Genomic DNA, 16797 nt, shown 5'->3' with positions numbered 1-16797 from the left:
TTCATTTTTATATATATTTCTCATCCCTCAAAACACTCCCCTCCCCTCCCCTCCAAACTCTCAAACAAAGCTTAGAAATACGACTAGTTTAGGCGAAGGAAGAAGTAACGACTAACGAGATAAGAGCGACAAAGCGAGTACATGTTTTGTATATAAATGCTACCATTTTAACATTATATCAATAGACTTTTTTAGGGAAACATTATATCAATATTTAAATTATTAAATTTGGCATTTTATCATTTTATTTTAAAGATAATATATAATGACAAATATGAAAATTGTCTAAAATTTATTTTACCAATGCACCTTTGAGGTATATTTTGCGGATATGCCCACATTCCTCTATCACACTCTGCATTTGCAGCCCCTCCACTCTTGGCCACCTCAGGCCATGCTATCCATAATGAACTCTTTTTCTAGTACATTGTGTTTTAGAACACAAATATGAATGAAATTCCCTTCAAACAAAAAAAAAAATTGAATGAACTTAGTGCTAAAAGATAGGCTTGGATATACATATACCTACATGAAATAAATGGCCAACATTAACCAACAAATACAGGAATTTTTTGGAGAGAGTATTATTAAGTTCATTGAAAAATTGAATCAAATAAATGTTAGTAGGATTTACATCTCATCAAACTCCTACACATGTTATGCACACAACAATAATTAGTCATCACTTTATTTCTGCTCCATCTCAAGCAGCCACACCACACACAGAATTACATCAAAAGTTTTATTCTCGCCCTAAATATTTCAGTACTTTCACAAGCTACTAATATAGGGTCTTAAATTCACAACATGCACACAAAAACAAATTATTCAAACACATATAACAGCTTCTCACAGAACTGTTATTTATTGACAGAACTAAAAAGAGGTCATTCAGCATTTCCAGCAAGAAACTGCAACAATAGGCTTTGATTTCCATCCAAGAACCAAACACCCTTTCTCTTCCACAACAGTATATCCATCACAAACATTATTCTTCACAAGCCACTGCTTAGCTTGAACCACCATCTTAATAGGTGAACCTTGAAATCCAGCCCTACTCATTCTCCTCCTCCACTGATCAACTTTCTCATGCCTCTCCATCCTCAATGGTCCTTCACAGCTCACAATGTTCTTTATCTCCTCAGCAAAATAAAACTGTTCCATTTTTGCCCTCTTAGTGTCATACTTTGGCAGCATAGCATCCAATGAGTCAAAAATAGCAGAATAATAATGCAATGATTCCATAAACCTTCCAAGGAAAAAAGGTCCATTATGACCAGAATCTTGCTCAGCCATAACCAACACTTTCGGTGAAAGACCGTGTATCATTTGTAAAACCGCATTCAAAGCGCCACGACTCTCTTTAACAACACAATGCAATTGAAGAATGCTGTTAACCACAAGGACCTCTTTTTCATTCACTTTTATGTCCTTAGGTTTCAAATTCTCCAAATTCTTCTCAACAATTGAGAATTCCAAATGAATCCCCAAGTTTTTCGCGTAAATTGAGAGTTCTTCACCAATGACTTGGATTCTAGCAATGCATAGACCAATCGCTGTGATCCTAAGCCTCCGAACACGGTGGCTGGATCGATCCGCGAGACTTTGAATTAGTCCTCGCCATTGGTGTCCATGTGGAAGACCAAGGCTCATGCCAAGATCAACCACATGAAGAAAACTCTCACCCTCAAAGGCTTCCAATATTATGGAATTAGCCACAAAATGTCCAAATTGAATATGTGGACAATTTTCATAAACCAACTTGAATGCTTCTTCCATTTCTTCTGATGCAGCATCCATTATGTTCATCATTGATTTTGTATCTGATCCAGCAGAGTTATTACCAATTGGTTGAATCAGAGTTAGTCTCTCTGTGAGTCCTTGAACAAAACAAGAAGCAACTCTTTGAAACGAAGAACCAAACACCAAAGCATTTGATTTAAGCTCAGATAGTAAAACCGAAGCGTGTGATTTATCGCGACACGCGACAGCTTCAGCACATGCAATTAGAAGTTGAACTAGTCTCATTCCATCAGCACATGAACCATCTTCTTCAGCTTCGCAATTATTGTAGTTGAAGTTATCTTCTGCTGCTTCTTCAACAGCTTCAGAAGCAAAATATCTTTGTTTATAAGTTCTTATGTGATCTCTGAAATGAAGCCTTGGAATGCTATTCACACTGTTGTTATTGCTGTTGATGTTATTGAAGAAACTATTACTATGGCTGCTGAAATTAGCAAACCAAATAGGGATAGTTACGGTTGATCTTTTCAATTTCTTGTGATCCCTAATGGTTTCAGTTTCATGATCAGAAAATGGATTAAGGATCCATGTTGAAGTAGCACTGTTTTCTAAAATAGGCAAATTTGGATATAAAGAAGCATAGTAAGAACCCATTAATGATGGATTTTCATCTACCTCACATTTGAAGGTACTAGCATAAAGTGCAGGTGACATATTAATTTCTCAATTAATGTCTATAACACTTTATAAGTTTGCTTTCTAAAGATATTCAACAAAGCTCTGAAAGAACGTACATACAAATGATGGACAATTTATAGCAAAAATTACCTTGTTGACGTTAATAACAAGGTTTGCTTTATTATAATATTTTGGTACAAAATTAGAGTACGTAACATATGCTGTCAACTTCTCTTGTTGACGTTGAAATATAGCATAGCAAATTAAATTGAATTTTGATGAATAAGGGAATCTCAAGAGCGCATTGTTTCCGCTCCCAGGATATTGGAATTTGACAAACGGCATGCATGAGGTTATACTAATTAGTTGGTAAAGCATAATTTCTCAGAGAAAAGATAGGTGGACATCTAAAACTCTTTGACATCGTGAAAAAGAAAGAGATAATAGAGTGACGTTCAATTATATTGTTGATGTAACAGAAAGAGAGACAGAGAGATAAAATGAGGTGTTAAATAGAGATGTAAAGGAAATTAGAGATGTAATTGTATTATTTATTATTATAATTTTTTTTCCTTGGTACAATGATAATAAAATAGTACAGCATAATTTGTTGGCAGTTAAATAACGTTTATTTTTGTCGCTGTTGTCATGGTCAACAAAAGAACCGCGTCTACACAGGGTTTGGGGCATACGTAATTTCTCGTCCAGTGACGTAATAGCTACTAATGTACTCTCTCAGTCCTTGTAAAACTACATATACTCCCCCGGATTCCAACATTGTACACATATATTCTCCCGGCATTCCAACATCTACATTGTATACAAGAAAAAATACATGGTTTTGGTTGTCTTTTTTACTTTTAATAATACTCTAAAATAAATTTAACTATTAATATGTTATTTTCTTAGTGTTATTCAAAAAGATAATAATTTATATTGTATTTGTTACATTGTTAGTATCATTGAAAAAGATAAATATAGTTTGTTATAATATAAAAGCGTAAAATATCTATTATCTATTTATCTAAATATATCCCTCAAAAAAATAAAAATATTATCTAAACATATACTTTTAATCAAAATCAAAATAATTTTAATCAAAATTTCATAAAAACTATTATTCGTAATTTATATATATATTGATGCAATAAAAATAACTAATAAACGGGCACGAAAAGCCCTGCCCTGTAGTATAAATAATATTTGTATAACAATTTCATGACAACTTTTGGGATAAACCTTTTTCATATTCTCTCTTCTTATTCTCAGTTGTGTTCAGTAACATGATTATCCTGAGAAAGATAGAGAATTTCACATCCATGACACAGATTGATGAAGAAAGTGCCTCCTTGCGAAGAACTTGCCGGTGAGATGGAGGGGGTTGTACCTCCACACGCACTCCGATGTCACAAGTCAGATGGGAAACAAGAAGGTTTAGAAATTTTGGGGATAGAATAAACTTGAAATTGTAGTGGAGCTCTCCTTATACAGGCATAAGAAGGAGTGTTGGGCTTGAAGCCTTATCTTACAATTTGGCATTATCAAGTGATTTTGGCCTTTTAGCCAGTTTAGAACACTCTCTATTACTTTTGTTTTCGTGTGATTATCTACATTTTTTTTTTTGTATATCTTGAGTTATCCCATACTTGTTCAAAAAATTATTGTTCAGATGACATACCTCTTTCGAATATAAATGACTTTTTTTTTTCTTGTAAAAAAAAAACAAAAAAAAAATCATGTTATATGGTCTGGAATATAAGCAAAACTTAATTAACTAGCGCGATCTTCCTAAAATACACTTTAATCGATTTATATTTTAATTTTCAATAACTCTATTTGATGGTGTCCGGGATTCGAACCATGAACCTTGCATATATTATGCATTATCACTACCAATTGAGCTAAGCTCACATAAAACTCTTTTAATATCATAAAACAAGTTCCAATGATGGTTATTTTAAGGATTACAAAAGCCATGAAGCATGGGGAGAGGATCCTCTCCAATCACTGGAGGGTCCAGTGGAATCCCAACCATTGATTTGGTTGACCTAGGTTCATTGAAAAGCATAAAAGATTTGAAACTGGACAGCCTGCAGTGGTATTCTCACGGGAGAGGATCCCTGCCCATGAAGCATGTACATTGAGAAAACTAAACTGAGTTTAACAAAAAAAAAAATTGGTGGTGAGTTTAACTATTTTAAAAAAACGCGTGAAAGTTATTTTTGCTTATATATGAAATTGAAGGGAGTATATTTTTACAAGAGATAAAAAAGAAAAACCAAATAAAAGGAAAGAACTATATATGACTTCAACAACATCGGTTAACAAAGTTGAGGAAACTCAAAAACATTTAGATGAGATGGTGTGAATCTTTTCTAGTTTAACCAATGTTTTAGGTTTGAATTCAATATGTAACAACATTAAAACTTTTAGGGAGAGTTTTTCGCCCATTTAGGTCCTACAAACTCAAGGGATTATTCTTCGAAGTTGTACGCAGAGGATACCTAATTTACGCAAAAAAAAAAAAAAAAAAAAAAACTGAGGAAAGACATGAGACGGCTCTTGAACCATAATCGATGTATCCATGTAATTAGCTTACAACTTCACCATAATTATCTTAAAAATTATTTTTATCCATAAAAAATATTATCTATATTAATTTTAAATGTAAAACATTATGTCAAGACTACGATATTTTTGTATTTTATTATTATTTATCCACCATACACTAGCAACTACTTTAATAAATTTGATAAAATTAGTTAAAGGTAATAATATTGTATTACTTTGTACCAAAAAAATATATTTTATTACTATATATTATAAAATGATGGTAAATAGTTTGAGAGAAAAAATATTCTAAATGAGGCATATAATATGAGTGAGAGGGAGTACATACAGATTTTAGAAGTTTTATTTTAACATCACAGATCAGACACCATATACTTTTTTATCAATAGGAAATTGAACTGGTATCTTATCCTAGAGCATACAACACTAATTACTCACATTGTGCACCACCATTTGACACAGTATGGTATAAATTATAAAAATGAATGTTTCAAAACAATCGTCTAACATTTGTTAAAAAGAACCTCGAGATGACTGGAAAAGAGAAAAAAAGTAAATAAATAAAGAAGACAATTTTTTTTTTAGGGGAGATAAATAAGACAAAGTTGTAATTGATATGATATTCAACAACATATTTATTGTCAAAAGATAATTCTCGGTTTTTATCAACAGTTTAATCATGTAAGCACTTACATCACTCAATAAAATATTTATGCTTGCATATGCCAAAAAAAAAAAACATTATGTCTCAACACCTTTAATTTCAAATTTAAGATAAAAACGATGGTTTAGAAAAAGGCTGGTTTCTAGTTCTATCATATAAAAATAGAAACATAACTGAATTGAGGGTTTTGCAGATTGGAAGTAAATTCTGATTTGTATATGAAACGGTTGCTGCTAGGTCATTCTTCACGTTTCTAAAGTTCCATGTACAAGAAAGATCGGCAATTAAACGGTATAGAATTGAGAAGGTTATCGATCAATTGAGTGTTTGAATGACTCGCTCAAAGAATGATATACTCTGAATGGTATAAGGTAATTTCAAAGACTAACAAAGGCCATATATATAGTTAGGATTCGAATTCTAATAATAGACTTAAGTTTTGATTTTAAATTCAAGCCAAAATTTGTACTCAAAACAAAACATTCAAGCCAAATATATTTTAAAAATATTTTTATTTTAAGTGGGATGCCTAAGGTTCAAACTCCAGCTCATTCGTCTATTATATTATTATAGAATGTCCATATCATATGAGCTAAGCTCACAAATATTGTTATCTAATTAATTTAATCAACGAGATTACTGACATAATCGATTAGAAGAAGATAAATATGATACTACCCATAGATACTCATGAAAATCAATTAACAGTATAACCTTGATTAGCTCAACATTTAATCGCATAGAAAAACATATCTAATCGATTAATTGTTGCAAAAACAACCATTAAATGATTTCTAACTATTATATTATTTTGTCCATGCATTCAAATATTTATCTAACATTGGCAAAAAAAAATCTAACAACACATAACTAAAAAATACGGTGTTATAAAGAAGTGATGTTTCGATCTTTTACTGGTCTTGATTACAACATTTTGCTCTTACCGCTCCTCAAAACTCTCTAATAAGTATTTTAAAAGGGGTTATGTGTGACATTCCATAAGCTCCGTAATACGGATGGGAATAGGCTACGCCGAGTTAGGCTTTGCAAAGTCGTCTAAGTCTAGGCCTGTCAAAAAATTTAAGGCCTAAGTTTACTTTTTAATCCTAACATTTTGAAAGTTTGATATGATCTGTTAACCTATTTAAAAGTATGTTTCATATGAATTTCTTTAAATAAATAATGTGATCTAAGTTTAAATAGACTTCCAAACTAATAGATTAATGAGATTAAACTTTGTTTTAATATTTAACATGAACTTTTAGAGAAATTGACTATATATTATATCATATTTAAATTCTACTTTATAATAATAAATTTAAATATGCAAAAAATTAGTGTATACTAATAAGCTTAAATTGCTAAAAAAAGGTTAACAAATTTATAATTTAATTCAAAATATAATTCTTATTTACTTAAGTAGGTCGGCCTAATAGGCTTAAACGGTTTTTTAATGGCACGTGGTCTAACATTTTAAGCTAAATAAGCTTCTAATTAGAAGAGTCCATACCTTCTCTATTTAAAAAAAAAAATGACCTAACATGACTCATCATAGACCCCTATAATATGACATATTCTCATCTCTACTTAGTAGTAGTGATATAAAAATATGAAATATTTGTAAGAGTGACCTGACATGGCCCATCGTAGACTAGTAGTTTTTATTTTAGTCTCCCTAAATAACTAATTCAATTTTAGTCTTTATTTGTTTAATAAAATGAGCATTTTTTTTTGTCCTTGTATTAAGTTTTTATAAAAGGGATATAAGGACTAAAATTTAACGAAATTTTTGTATGAACTAAACTTGAAAAACCCTGTATTTAACAAGGACTAAAAAGGAATTTAATAAAGTAATAATCAAGTACCATGTTGTTTATCTCTTTGCTTATAAAACTAGTTACAAACCCGTGCGAAATTCGCACGGGTTGAATAATGTATTTTTTTTTTTAAATTTAGTTCTAAAGGAGAAATCTTATAAATTACGGAAAATTATTGTCCTTTATAAATGTGAAAATCAAAGTTGCGTAAACCAAAAATTTGCAACACAGAGCCTAAAACACTACATAAAAAAAATAACATAACAACTATTGCAATCTCTTATTCCTTAAAGTTAACCCGAACGCAAAATTTTGCCCTAGATTTAACCTAACTTCTTTGCTTAATATTACTGTATTAACCCTATTTAATTAACCCTGTTTAATTTATGTTAATGTTAATTGTTAGGGAAATCAAAATAACAAATCGCTCCTAATTTTTCTCCTTAATTTTACTAAACAAATTATTTTAACCCTAGATTTAATTTATGCAAAATGTCAGCTAATTTATAAACGTTAACCCGTGACGAAATATTAACCCTAGATTTAACCTAATTTAGTCGTGTGACTTTACTATATTAACCCTAGATTAATTTATGTAAAATGTCATCTCTTATTTTTAAATGTTAACCCGTGACGCAATATTAATCATATATTTAACCTAATTTTTTCGTGTGACTTTACTATATTAGCCCTATATTTAATTTATGCAAAATGTCATCTCTTATTTCTAAATGTTAACCCGTGATGCAATATTAACCCTAGATTTAACCTATTTTTTCGGGTGATTTTACTATATTAATCCTAGGTTTAATTTACGCAAAATGTCATCTCTAATTTTAACCTAATTTTTCTCTCCACACTTTTGCATTTAATGTTTATCTAAAGTAAAATAAAAGTATGTTCCCAATTATATGCTGTTTTTTTTTTAAAAGGAATAACCGTTAATCCGTCTCGCTATACTTAACTTAATCTCTTACTTATAAATGTTAACCCGTCTTGCTATACTTAACCTATTTTATTTCTTAAAGTTAACTCGAACGCAAAATTTTGCCCTAGATTTAACCTAACTTCTTTGCTTAATATTACTGTATTAACCCTATTTAATTAACCCTGTTTAATTTATGTTAATGTTAATTGTTAGGGAAATCAAAATAAACAAATCGCTCCTAATTTTTCTCTTTAATTTTATTAAACATATTATATTAACCCTAGATTTAATTTATGCAAAATGTCATCTCTTATTTCTAAATGTTAACCCGTGATGCAATATTAACCCTAGATTTAACCTATTTTTTCGCGTGACTATGCTATATTAACCCTAAATTTAATTTATGAAAAAAGTCATCTCTAATTTTAACCTAATTTTTCCCTCCACACTTTTGCATTTAATGTTTATCTAAAGTAAAATAAAAGTATGTTCCCAATTATATGCTGTTTTTTTTGGAAAGGAATAACCGTTAACCCGTCTCGCTATACTTAACTTAATCTCTTACTTATAAATGTTAACCCGCCTTGCTATACTTAACCTATTTTATTTCTTAAAGTTAACCCGAACGCAAAATTTTGCCCTAGATGTAACCTAACTTCTTTGTTTAATTTTACTGTATTAACCCTGTTTAATTTAATCAAAATGTTAACGTTAATTGTTAGGGAAATCAAAATAAACAAAATCGCTCCTAATTTTTCACTTTAATTATACTAAACAAATTATATTAACCCTAGATTTAACCTAATTTTTTCGTGTGACTTTACTATATTAACCCTAGATTTAATTTAAGCAAAATGTCATCTCTTATTTCTAAATGTTAACCCGTGACGCAATATTAACCATATATTTAACCTATTTTTTCACGTGACTTTACTATAGTAACTCTAGATTTAATTTATGAAAAATGTCAGCTCTAATTTTAACCTAATTTTTTCCTCCACACTTTTACATTTAATGTTTATCTAAGGTAAAATAATAACCTTAGATAATCACGGCATAAAAAAAATTCTTCGAAAGAATGTAGAAGCAACTGAATTTGGAAGAAAAAAATTGAAAAATAGTTAAAAATATAAAAATTGGAAAATAGTTAAAAGTTATTAAAAATATAAAAATTAGAAAGTAATTAAAAAAAGTTGGTTAGGGGTAAAAATGGAAATTCATAGGCTATGGTTCAAAAAAAAAACTTAACCAATAAGTAGATTACCAAATTGCACCTAATAGAGGCAAGATGGTAAATTCAAGGAACATTTCTTTTCTTATTAGTATATAGATTACCGTAAAAAAAGTATAATAATGTACCCAAAAAAAAAAAAAAGTATAATAATGGTTTTGTGATTTACTTCCTAAGTTAAGTAAACTGAAGAAAACTGATTTTAAAATTGAATTGCCGGCTTTATCAACATGTAACGAAAGACAATGAGAAAGAACCAAAACAATGCAAAAGCATCGTAAATATGCTGTACGAATCCCTACGTTGCTTGCTTGATGTACTTTATAACATTTTCTTTTAGAGCAAGTCTAGCTCTTCATGGATGGATTATTAGTTGTTATTGTTATCAAAACTCTTGAATCTTCTTATTCCTTAAATTAATTTTAAATAATTTACTTAGACTAGGGGATACTCTTGTTCAATTTTATCAACGTGAATATTCCAGCATCCAAATCCTTCAAACAATACTTTTAAAAATGTTGAAGACTTTTCTTCAAGGAAAATGTTGAACACTGCGACAAAAGAGCTCGCGAGTAAACCACAAAGGAAATTTAGTGCTACAGTCCGGTCTCAACTATGCCCCACCACCTCCATGTTTTTCGGCCAGACTGTGATTTAATTGGATAGACCACTATTCGTGAGCACTTTGTTATAAAAACTGTCGCTACAAATAGCATTACTGTTTATTAAAATAGCATTACTGTTTATTAAAAAAAAAAATATAAACCAACATTAAGGTTTATATATTTTTTTTTGAAGGATTAAGGTTTATATATTTGACGTTACAAAAACTGATAAAATATTCGAAATATGGTTAAAGGAAAAGCAATTAAAATTGACTAATGACCATAGGCCGATGAAATCAATGACTAGAAATATTGTAAATTACACAATGTGATTGGTCACACCACTAATGAATATTTCTGTTTCAAGGATATGATATGATTCGGAAAGTAATAAAAACAGGAAGATTGAATTTCGATTGGCAGGAAATCGAACATGAAAGTATTGGCAATGGACAGGTACCCTTGAACATCGAGATGGTCAAAGTCCCTCCGGTCCTATATATAAGAAACAATTTACTTTTTTGATTCATTGAATAGTTGATGTATTTGGTCTATTTCTAGGTTAGGTACATCAATTATTGAATGAATCTAAAAAGTTAACTTTTTCTTATAAATAGGACCGGAGGGGGTAGAATTCTTCAACGTAGACTTTCTCCACTGTTTCTGTATCTGCAAGAAAATTTTCCCGTCTGCAGGTCACGAATAGAGGGCAGTCTATATCTGTGTGCGCGCACGCATGTGTGTATATATATAATATATGAACACCAATGATGAGTATATAAGCTTATGTTTTTTTGTTGGTGGCCGTGGTTCGAAATCTCGGATCTTACATATTTTATACATTGTCCATCCCAACTGAACTAAGTTCACATGGACGGTATATAAGCTTATGTATCTAGACTTATATATTCTTGTTTGACTTATTTAATCTTTCCTTCACATTCCCCTATTTGTTTCCTCGGGCACTTTTCAACATTCATTTAGCATTCCTAAAATATAAAATTAATTTTTTTTCACTTAGCACGGTTACTTGGCTTGTATCTTTCAAACGAGAAAACAAAGCTCCTTTAAAAATACTTATTGATAAATTCATTGTAAACTTTAGTTGATGAATATTACAGTTAATTTAAAATAAATACGATCTTACTTATTTGCGAAGTGTCTTGCACTTCCAAATCCAAACTTTTGTCCAAAAACATTATCAAACTTTTTGTTTGGTTTTGTGCTCACCCTATTGAATAAAGCTTGATTTTTGGGACGACGAATTGGTATTGTATCAATTAAAGCATAAAAGGTTTTTCATTCGTCAAAATATAGTTATGTTATTTATTATGAATATTTTGGTGAATGTTCATTTTCTAATAAGTCAAGCTTTATTCAATACGGTGATATAATTTAGTTCTAGTTTTGGTTAATTTCAGAACACATTGAAATGATGGCTTAATCAGTTTAAGGTTATTATTATTATTATTATGATCTAATTCATGATCATGCTCTATCTTATGGCTTTTATAGTTTCATTCTAATATGTTAATCTTGTATATTTCTCGCATAGAGAATTGTTTAGTTAACACATTATCATGTTTGTTATATTATTGATCAATTTTAGAAGAATCCCATATTCAAGCATCTAAGAAGATTGGTAAAGAATTATTTTTCTTAATTCATGTGAAGATTTGTGATGTAGTTTTTGAAAAACTAAAATCTAATATTAAAATATTCATGAAAGATTGCACAAAGAATGAATTAATATTGATCATTGTTTAATAGTTCTTTAAGAACTAAAGGCTAGTAATATTGTATTTAGTTTTGGCACTCATCAGTGGTGGTCGAGTCCGCTTTTATGTCTGGGTATTTGACTGATTTGTTTGTAATTTTGTTTGGACCTTGACATTTTTATGATTGTTTGACACATCTTGTGCGGTAACAATTACGGTGTCCGTATTAATATATCTCATTTTTGCCTGTTAAAAAAAAAACTAAAAATATTCATATTGATTCCAATATTTCCATCTCATTTGCATTATTGCATATCTCATTTCTAATGAAAAAAATCATGACTAATATATCACATTTTTCAGATCTCAACCAACTTATTGTAAAAAAAAAATTGGTTGAAATGACTATATTGGCATTTAGCATACACAAGTCCAAGTTTTTGGGTACCATACAAAAGTGAGTTTTTCACCATTGATATCTATTACTTATATAAAAGTTAATATCCTATGAATTATCATTTTTACCCTCAAGAGGGGCAATTTGGTAATTCAATTATTCATTAACCTCACCTCATATATATATATATATATATATATATATTATATTCTATATTTTATTTTATATTATTTTCTTTTTTATTTTATATTTATTTTATAAGAATAAAAATAATTCTAAATTTAGTTGTTTCTAAACTGTCGTTGTGGGAGATTAAGACACTGTTTGACCCGACTTTCTTTCAACTTCTCTACATTTTTAAGGAGAAGTTAGGCCAAAATGTTTGATACGAGCCAAAATTAAACCACTCAAATTAAGTACTTACTAAAAAAAAAAATTTTTAATGCATAAAATTGAATGGAATGAGCTTTGGTCAAAAGTTGTGGAATGCTATCTCAAAAAACTACTTGTCGACAATTTATTTTACAAGCACCTCTCTTAAACTCATGTTGGAAACCTTTTCCTTTATTTTTTTAATATTATATTTCTATATGTTTTTTTTCTTCCGTTTAATTTTATTTTATTTTTTGAACCGTTCTATTTAATTTTTTAAGGAGGTTCTATTTAATTTTATTATCTTTTTTTCAAGGGAATTTTATTATCTTTTTATCACTCATATATTTAATTTCAATATAGTTTAATCATCACAACCACACAAATATTTTTATTCACGTTGTCTTTTTAATGATACCAAATATTTTTATTTCCTATCTTCAACCTCACAAATATATCCACACACATTAGCATTTAGAGTAATATTTTATGTCCGTCTGTCTGTTTTTTTGTTACGCTAATGCCTATAATTTTTTTTAGCGTTGCATAATGCATATGATTATTTTTATAAAATTTTGATTTTATTAAAAATACAAGTATAGATGCCTAAAAAAATTATACTTATATATATTTTGCACCTTTATATTGTAATAAATTATACATATATTTTTCTTATTCAAAAAAACTAAACATGTATGTTTCAATGACAGCAACAATTTAGCAAATATAATGTCAAATAATATAAATTCTTATCTTTTTGAAAGTCACCAAAAATATGGTATTCTTATAACGAAATTTGTTAATTTGTGTTAAGATACATACTGCATCACTATTGGAAAAATGACTAAATTCAATCCTGACCAATTTGGATGGCATTATAAGAGTTGCACCAAATATCCAAAGGAATCAAAGTCAAATGGTTCTAGCTATAGATGCGGACAGGATGTTGATGCTCCATTGACTAGGTTACATATTTAAAATTTCATGTGGTAGATTAGTGTTTTTTGTTTGGCACATTTATAATATGTCTTTGGATCTATCCATTTTATCAGATATAAGGTAGTTGTGCAAGTTGTTCATGATAGTCACAAGGCTAAATTTGTGTTCTGGGATAGTGAAGGTCTTCAGATTATTGGTATCACTACCCAAGCTCTTAGGAAGACTATGCAAGAGGTATCCCTAATTTAATTTTCATCTTATTTTCCGCATGGTTGATAGATATTATAACTTATGTAATTGTATTTATTTATGAAGGTCGATGAGGATGATCCTAAAATATACCAAAAATATCTATATAAACTACTCGGCCTTGAGTTTGTGTTACGTGTCAACCATCAGCCATATTATCATCAATCATTCGTTTTAGGTGTTTCCCGTGATCCTGTTGTCATCAAAAAAATTAAGTCTCATCTTCAGCCAGAGGAGCAACAACTTGATGAGGTTCTTTGTGTCTGTCGTGTTCTTTTTTTAATAATTGATTTGACTGTTTCTTTTTCTGTCACTTATATTTGGTTTTCATTTTATTATTGTAGAATGTTATCTATGATAATCCAACCCAGACATTCATTCTTGAGAAGAATAATGCTTCTGTTAAGTGCTCAGATTCCCTTAACATTCCCACGGTATAATAATTAAACACATTGAATTTCTCTGTGATTTGTTATTGTAATTATTAATATTATATTCATTTTAACCATGGAAATTTTATCCTTACTCTGACAACATTCCTTCTCTGCTTGTGGTGAAAATGATTTGGAATTGCACTCATGCAAAGCGTTCGTCCACTTAAAAATATCAAGATGACATTGCATCTGATGCCTATAATCCAACGCAATTGTCTTCCACTAAGTTGGCCAAACACATCATGAAGGAGTGATTGACCTTTTCTTTGTCTGCTTTTTTGAAAACATGTCATAGACTCTTGCAAAGTTATTTGACTTTCATATATAATTAGATTCTGAGATGTTAGTCAGGATCTCTAACTAGAAAATAACGGTTGTTTCCAAAATCTAATCTGATAAAGAAATCATGTATGTAAGTTGAACAACATTTTTTTTAATTTTAAAGTTTTTTAGTATGTGAAACACATAAGATTGATCATAATTTATGATTTCTATTTCTGCCTCTTTTAAAAAAAAATAATTGGTTGAATATAGTCACCAATGAACAAGAACGGTTAAACTCTTATTTATAATTGGTTGTATAGGATGGAAAATATTAACTTTATCAGTGCATTATGTCACCCAATTGATTCGTCTATGATCTTAACCAATATTCTTAGAAAAATGCATCAACATTGTTGAAACAAATGAAAATTAACATCTCTGTAAAAAATTGCTAAAACATGTCGCATACATTTAAAGACAAAAATGTTAATAGCATTCCATGAAAACACATTTGTAGAAACAATGGTGTTACGAACTACATAATATAACTTTCATGCAATGACACCTAATTTTAATCATTGAAAAACATTAAAATGTTTACTATATAGTTGCACCAGTTTTTCTTGATCAGAGTGAAAGAGACACTTTTTATGCATCAAAGTTTTATAATGCTTTGTGTCAGCCCCTTAAAGAGTAGAATAAAAAGGTGCTACATCGCGCCGAGGGCATTTTCAGGACATGTCTTTGGCAAAATCAGAAGATTAGAATTCAAGCAATTATGCGTTTATAAGATTAGAATTCAGTTGCTCCAAGCAGTGGTTTGTACAAGACAACTACCCATACTTATAAGTTGTTTTTCCATATGAGGACCAAAGTGAGTGTTGTTGAGGGTCCCTTGCTTCCCATGTTTGGATTAACTTTGACTAATATAGTTGAGGTTAACCATCAAACCGTGGACAACGATTATTTGATTGGTTTGTTGTTTTCATAGAGTTATCTACGTATCTTCCTAATTTGCTTATTTTCCTTATGCTTCCCTTTGTTATTGTTCCTTTTTTGTTATGATTACCTCTTTCTTTTCTTAATCGTTTTTGTTGTTTAGATGGTATTGGCTTAATGACTGTAATATCGGAGGTAAGGGAGTATATTAAGGATGGGAAGATCACCAAGATGATTTTGCTTCAGCTAACTGATCACATGTTGATATCTTATTTTATGAGGCATGTTAAGATTTATCTTCGTTTTGTTTATAGAAGGGAAGATCGTTTAAACTTCTGTTTGGTTTTTGTCACAAGTGGAAAATGTGAGATTGCTCTGTTTGGAGATTATGTGGATCACTTGAAACAACTCATGGCCAAAGTTGATGAAGGTTTGCATGTGCTGGATATGCAGTTCACAAAAGTGAAGATTTTCAGTGGTGTGTTTTTGGTCTATTTCTTCTAAACATTTTGAAAATTTAATGTATGAATATTCTTATAAGTTTTGTCATTGGTTGAATTTTTGTAGAGAATGGATCCCCGCAAAAAGTAGTGAATACTACCCGAATTATGATCAATCCGGATATATCAGAGGCTGCTGAATTTAAGAAAGGGTTAGTTATTTTATTTGGATTGTCGTGGTTTTTAATATATTTAATCAGATTCTGATACACATTAATTAAATATGTATGTGTTTCGTTTGTTTATGCCTCAATGTCTGCATATTGTATCAGTTTGGATGTTAATTCAATCGGAAGTAGCCCACTGTGCCGCTTATTGGTCTGAGGGGTAAACCATCGATAGATGAAGATTTCTTGCATCTCCATCCAAAGAAGTCTATTGCAGAACTAAAGGAAGTTAGGGTGAGTGATATGTTTATATTTTGTGGTACATGTTGATGGTATAGTTGAGGAATAGGAATGGTGGTACCCTTCTTTGATTGAAAAAAATTATCATTGTCATGGTGGTAAAATTACTATTTTAAACTTTAGTCCTTTGGCCGTCTGATACTAATCAATTTTTTTTTCTGAATAAATGTTTGACTTACATATTCATAGAGCTTCCAGAGGAGTTGAGTTAGGAAGTTTATACAGAGATAAATTGCACTAATAATATTGTAAGAAAGTTCAGGTTAATTATACAAAAAACATTACCAACAATTATATCTAATCAAATCTCAACTTATATAGGTGATAAGTGAAACTGTTTA

General features: G+C 30.0%; 1 protein-coding gene across 1 annotated transcript; it reads right to left on the bottom strand.

Moving 5' to 3' along the window:
* Nucleotides 1-685: 685 nt before the first annotated feature.
* LOC11413579 (GRAS family protein RAD1-like) lies at nt 686-2410 on the bottom strand. Its single transcript, XM_003608835.3, has one exon. It carries the CDS (start codon nt 2395-2397, stop codon nt 892-894), a length of 1506 nt encoding a protein of 501 aa, XP_003608883.2. The 5' UTR covers nt 2398-2410; the 3' UTR covers nt 686-891.
* Nucleotides 2411-16797: the final 14387 nt, after the last annotated feature.

Source organism: Medicago truncatula, chromosome 4, assembly GCF_003473485.1.
Source record: "Medicago truncatula cultivar Jemalong A17 chromosome 4, MtrunA17r5.0-ANR, whole genome shotgun sequence".
Classification (NCBI taxonomy): domain Eukaryota; kingdom Viridiplantae; phylum Streptophyta; class Magnoliopsida; order Fabales; family Fabaceae; genus Medicago; species Medicago truncatula.
The sequence above is the reverse complement of the archived record's forward strand: the minus strand, read 5'-3'. Positions and strand labels throughout refer to the sequence as shown.

Excerpts from the sequence above, each read along its gene's own strand:
- LOC11413579 (XM_003608835.3), bottom strand. The coding sequence starts at position 2,397 with ATGGGTTCTTACTATGCTTCTTTATATCCAAATTTGCCTATTTTAGAA.